This window comes from Leptonychotes weddellii, chromosome 4 (assembly GCF_054177405.1).
Source record: "Leptonychotes weddellii isolate Sample4059 chromosome 4, ASM5417740v2, whole genome shotgun sequence".
NCBI lineage: Eukaryota > Metazoa > Chordata > Mammalia > Carnivora > Phocidae > Leptonychotes > Leptonychotes weddellii.
In genome coordinates, this window is record NC_138372.1 from 33,992,645 (window position 1) to 33,998,507 (window position 5,863).

A 5,863-nucleotide genomic window follows, 5' to 3' on the forward strand; every position below is an offset into this window, starting at 1 on the left:
CTCTGGGCAGGTTACTTAAACTCTCTGTGCTTTAGCTTCCTCATCCCTAAAATGGAGATAATACTAGTAACTGAAATCAAAGATTGTCACATGGATCTAACAACTAACACAGGTAAAGTCCTTAAGACAATACCTGCCTCAGCTTAAACATTCAATAAATGTCAACTATTACCACCCATCCATCAGTTATGTACTAAGAACCAGGCACCGTGCCAGGCACTAAGGGAAACAGACAGTGTCCCTGCCCTCATGGAGCGTACACTTTAATGGCGATGACAGATGATGAACAAGTAGCAAACAAATGAACATCTGTAATAACAGATGGAAAGGAGCTGCTACATTTAGCTGAGGTGGTTGGGGATGGCAAACTGGAGAAGGTGACATCTATAAGGTAAGGCTGAGTAAGAGCCAGCCAGGCCCAGGAAGGTAAGACATAACACTACGTGCAAAGGCCCTGAGCTAGAAAACGGCCGAAGCCAACCTGGATCATTAGTATGGGTGTGATCAGAGTAGGCTGGCTCCAGACCCCACAGGTCTCCACAGTCAGTGTGGGGACCTTATTCTAAGGGTGATGGAAAACACAGAATAGGCTGATCATGCTGGCAGGTGGGGGGAATGGAGGGAAAAGGACCTACCCTGTGGGCTCTCTCCCCCAGAAGAGAAGTGGAGGGCCATGCATGGCCTGAGGCTCTAAGCAGGTGTCGGAGGGCTGCCTCAGTCTCTCCATGTCCACTGATTACAGACGAGACCAGTATTCAGACTATATTCATGTACTAAGACTTGTGGGGCAGTGGCAGACATCAGCGTGCACGTACTGAGCACCTATGGCGTTCAAAGCACTGCACTAAATGTCCCAGCCTGTCCTGGGATTCCCAAAGCCAGAGAAAACAGAAGAGGGTCCTGCTAGTGCTCCTGAGCACCTGGGCTGAGGTGGTCTCTTCCGTCCCCAACACTGAGGCACAGAGCTGGGCTCCCGGCAGTCACCAGTCTCTGTGCACTGAAGGAACTCCAAGGCTGGGGATATCTGTTCACCCTCTTCGATAACTCCTAGCACCAGACCTCAGAAAGGGGAAACTAGGGTAGGGGAGAAGAGGAGAGGAGGAGGGCTTGAGACCTCCCCTTGGACCTATTGCTTGCCTCCCAGCTAAGGACAGACCGGGACGGCTCATCCGTGCCAGCGCTCCTTGATCATCTTTCTCTCTCCTACTTGCACGGACACACCTACACACTGATACACACATGCACGGATGCACACACACATACACACACACCATCTCTCAGGGAGATTCCGCACCCCCTGCCCACCGTGCCTCTAAAAGCTGTCTTTCCAAACCCCAACGGGCAGCTGACTCTTGGCCAAAGGCCAGCCCCAGGCTGGGAAAAACAGCACACCCTCTGGCCGTCCTCCCCTGGCTCGCTGTTCTCTGGCCTCCAGGCCAGACAGAGGGGCGTCCCTCAGCTACGACACGAGGAGGACCGTCCCTGCTCCCTGGCTAATGCTGGCTGACCTTGAGGGAGCAGCTAGCTCTCACAGCTGCAGTGAGACCGAACTCCAGAAGGAGCACCCACCCCAGCCAGGCCCTAAAAACACTTTACCCCACTGTACTCTCTCAGCAAGCTGTGACGAAGCTATCATTCTCCCTACTTTCCAAATGAGGACACTGAGAACCAGAAAAGGTGAGCAGCAGGAATCCACACCAAGTCCCGACTTTAGCCCCTGCATCAGTTCCGCCTCTATGGACTCTTTTTGGTGAAATCTCTGATTCCAAAGTCTCACGGACATACTCTGCACTCCCCCCACACATACCCTCCTCTTCACCTCCATTTCTGTCTATTCCTCTCTGGCACCTTCCCAGAGAACTCCCCACCTCTCCGCACCTTCCTCTTCCTGGAGTCTGTCCATCCCTCTGCATCCTCTGCCTCTCTGTGGCCACGCACTGAGTAGGTGCTCAGTAAATACTGGTGACATTTATGAGTAACGGCTTCCCTATACTTCTGCACTCCCCCCAAACCCTCACCCCCTTGTCCCCTTCTTCTCCTTCCTCTTCTCTGATTCTCTTTGCTTCTGCCCTCTGTAGAAAATGCTTCTTCCCTAGGGAACTTCGTGGCTGGTCTTGCCCACTTCCCGTTTGGTGTACCCCCCTCCCCTCTCTAATCCAGCAGCACTGACACCCCATCACCCTTCCCTCCTGGACCTACACCTCATGTTCTGAGCTGGTTAGGTCTTACAAGGTCTGTTCTTATCTAGACTCTAGGCCCCCTCCGCTCCAGAACACCCCAGAGGACTCCTCTCCAGAAGCTCCAGCTCAATACATAACCCTCCTACTGGCTCCTTGAATAAATCCCAGTCTGGCTTCAAGGCCTCAGGTGTCCTTCCTACAGGAGTCCCAGGCCCCAGCCAGGCTGACACAGGCAGCTCCAGGGATTTGCTCCAAGTCCTGGGCTCTGAAGGGCCTGCTCTCCTGCCCCCTGGTGTTGGGTCCCCTCTACTACATGGGAAGAGGGACAGGATACTCCAAATTTCCCATTCATCCAACCCCTTTCCCAGGTTCAGCGCCAGACTACTCGGGTAGTTCACAATAGTAGTGCTGAGGACCTTCAGGGGGATGCGGACGGGTCAGGGTAGAATCTATGATGTCAGGAAGGGAACTCCAGGTCTCAGTCCTGGGTATGGAACAGGGGACGAGGGGGCCCCACAGTATAGGGACCTGGGACAAGGGCCTTAACGGTGTAATTCCAGGCAGGGAGCAAACTCCAGACTCCAAAAAGGACCTGGGAGGAGGTGCAAGAAATTCCTGAGGGTCAGTGCTTAGAGGCAGGGAGCACCGTGTGTTCTGTCTTCCCCCAGGGGATTCTTGCCAAGTGTAGGAACGGAGCAACAATGGGGACTACAACTGACCCCAGAGGTTTGGCCTAAATGCCACAATGTGTCCTCACTGCCATGTGCCCTCTTCCCAGGACCGAGAGGATGGCCCCCCCAGCCCCACCCACAATCTCCCCTCGACCTAAGTCAGCTGCAGGGCAAGGACTCTGGCAGACTTGAGTTCCAAGGTAGCCAGCCCATCTACGTGAGACACCTATGGAGGAGTCCCTGGTGATCCCCCCTTCAGGGGGCTCTAGCCAGCATGAGGAGTGAGGACAAAAGAAGAGGCAAGTACACTCACCATCAGTAATCTCCATCTCATAAGGGGAGGGTCTCCTCTTCACTCGGTTGTTGGTGGCAAACATAGGGAAGGCATCTGGCTCCCCAAAGAACCCACTGTGGGAGGGAGCAGGCAGATCACAGGATCACACGTAGATGGAGGGGAGAAAGGCTCCTTAGCGATCCTCCCCACATGTTCTTGAGCACCCGCCCCCCGGGAAAACAAGGGCAACCCTGCTCCCTTCATACCTGAGTTTGGGACAGAAGGACCGTCACACACAGACACCCAAACACACTCACAGAATGCTCCCACTCTCCTCGGTGAGACAAGCAAGGGGAGAAGAGGCCACACCCCCCCACACCCCTCCCCCACCACACAATCAGAAGTGAACACATGGAGCAAACGCAAAAATGAACACACACACCCCACAAGCAGACATACCCCCTTCCCGGAGGCGAGCACACAACACACACACACCTCCCCTCCCAATCAGGTACTCACACAAGCAGGGGTGGCCTTCACACCTGATGGTGTGCAACTCTAGCACCTCACGGGACACACGGTCCCTTTCCCCACAAATCACCCCACCTTCACACAGGCCCCAGGGGGCCTGAGGACAGACAACAGAAAGGAAACCTCCCTCGAGGGACCACTGCTTACATGCCCCCCCCCCATTCTGGGCTCTCAATAGCTTCTTCCTCAAGGTCTCCCACAGACTCACTAACTGCCCCACACTGTCAACCCCTGCCTCATCCTCCTGTGTCCACCCCAAACCTACCTCTGTCTCCCCACTGTCTCGGTGGCCCCAGCAGGGGAGTGGACACCTTAACACAGTGGGGGTACGCGCCCCAGCCTGAGACCACAGCTAGGGGCAGAGGGGCTCAGGAGGGGAGGGAGGGATCCACTCCCCACACCGGCCTGGAGCAGTTCCTGGGGAGGGAGCCCTCTTGCAACCACCCTGGGATCGTATCACTTACCTGTCCACTGAGGGCTGCAGCTTCCAGAAGAATTTCACAGCGAGCGCATTCAGACACATTCTTGCCTGGTACTCACACTCAAGCCACTCCCTTCGGTCCACACCACAGACCCAACCCTAACACACACACACACCCCCCCTTCAGTCCACACCACACACCCAACCCTAACACACACACACACACACACACACACACCCCGCCCCCCACCAAAATCCAGCCCGGCCAGCGCGCTCCCGCTCACTGGCAGCCACAGCCCGCACTGCCAAAGGCGTGGACCCCCCGCCCCGGGCTTACGCACACCCACGCACGCCGCCCACGCACGGAGCCCCCCACAGCCAGCCCCGCGCACACGCACGCGCCCACAGAGGACCCCCTGGTCGCTGGCGCACGGGCGCGGGCGTGCAGGCTTTTCCGCCCTCGGGTTTACAACACCCCCTCTTCCTGCGCTCCAGCCGCTCCGCGCCGTCGGGAGGAAGGCGGTCGCTCCGAGGGGCAGAAGGGGCGCCCGGCCCGAGAGCCGCCCCCGTGGCCGCCCGCCCGGCCCTCCCGGCCCTCCCGCCGCGGCGCTGACCTGCCGAGCGAGGCCAGCGGCTGGCCGAGGCTGTAGAGCAGCGCGCGGCCGGGGGCGGCGGGGGCCGCCAGCGCGGGCGGGCTCAGCTGCACCATGCGGCCGTCGCCGGGCAGCTCCGCGGGGGCCGAGGCGGGCGCGGGCCCCGGAGGTCTGCACAGCTCGGTGGTGGGCACCCGATGGCGCGCTTCGGCCGCCGCCGCGTCGCGGCCCTTTAAGTCCCGCGCGGCGCCGCCCCCACCTGCGGGGCCGCCCCCCGGGCCGCAGCGCGCGCCCAGCTCGATGACCGGGGGCTCCGCGGGGGCCGCGCGGCTCGTCTCCTTGGCGACGCCGTTCAGCAGGACCAGGTGCGGGGGGGCCATGCGGGCCTCGGCCGCGTCCCGTCCCTCTAGCGGGGGGTCACTGCGGGCCGCCTCGCTCGGCGGCCGCTCCGTCATCCTGCGGGCAGACAGACAGACAAGCGGACGCCCGCTCTGACAGCCGCCCCCAGCCCACCGAGGGGTGGGTGAAGGGCAGAGAGAATTTCGCGCACCGAGACGTGGGAAGAGGCGGACTGACTTAGCGCCACGTGGACACACGCCCTGCCCCGGGGCCTGAAGGCCCAGCGGCCGGGCTGGGGCAGGAGGGAAAGAGGGCCTAAGGTTTGGGAGAAGAGGGAGGGTGTTTCGGAGACACAGAGACTGAGGAGATGGAAAAAGACGACAGACATTGGAAGAAAAGGAATACAGCCCGCGAAAGAAAACAGAAGGGAAAAAAGGAGGAAGGAAATGTAGAAAGGGGTTAGAAAGAAATATCATCTTGTCCCCCTGCTCAGGCCGCAAGGGAAGAGGAGGGAACAAATCCCCTGACCGTGTTCTTCCCGCCCCTCTTTTGGTTTTGGCGGGGAAACTGGCGCCGAGGTGGGGTGCTTTTCGAACCTCCCTTGCCTCTGAACAAGTGGAGAGCTCAGGGAATGGAGGTTACAGGCCCTCGGGACCCCTGCGCACACCGCTGGCAGAGACTCCTGCTCTCCTTTTCAACATATATTCACCCCCCTGCAGGGAGTGTCCGTCTGTACTAAGCAAAGGCATCGTGTATTCTGTGCCGCTGAAAACCCCAGTGGCCCTTTACTCCCACTGAGACCAGAGATGAGCCATCCAGGAAGAGAAGCAGATGATCCTAGCCCTGCGTGGGGG

General features: G+C 58.9%; 1 protein-coding gene across 16 annotated transcripts in view; it reads right to left on the minus strand.

The window, feature by feature from the left end:
* LOC115942401 (T-cell acute lymphocytic leukemia protein 1) overlaps positions 1–5,863 on the minus strand; it is a 15,065-nt gene that overhangs the window by 3,502 nt on the left and 5,700 nt on the right. For 13 of the 16 annotated variants that reach the window (XM_081818397.1, XM_081818393.1, XM_081818396.1 and 10 more), the window contains 2 exons: positions 4,692–5,126; positions 3,165–3,259 (listed from right to left, as the gene is read on the minus strand). In XM_081818397.1, coding sequence (XP_081674523.1) covers positions 3,165–3,259; positions 4,692–5,125 — 529 coding nt within the window. In that variant the 5' untranslated portion in view covers position 5,126. Of the gene's footprint in view, positions 1–3,164; positions 3,260–4,120; positions 4,647–4,691; positions 5,127–5,863 lie in introns of those variants that run through there. The other 3 variants (XM_081818400.1, XM_081818398.1, XM_031032521.2) reach the window with 2 other exon arrangements.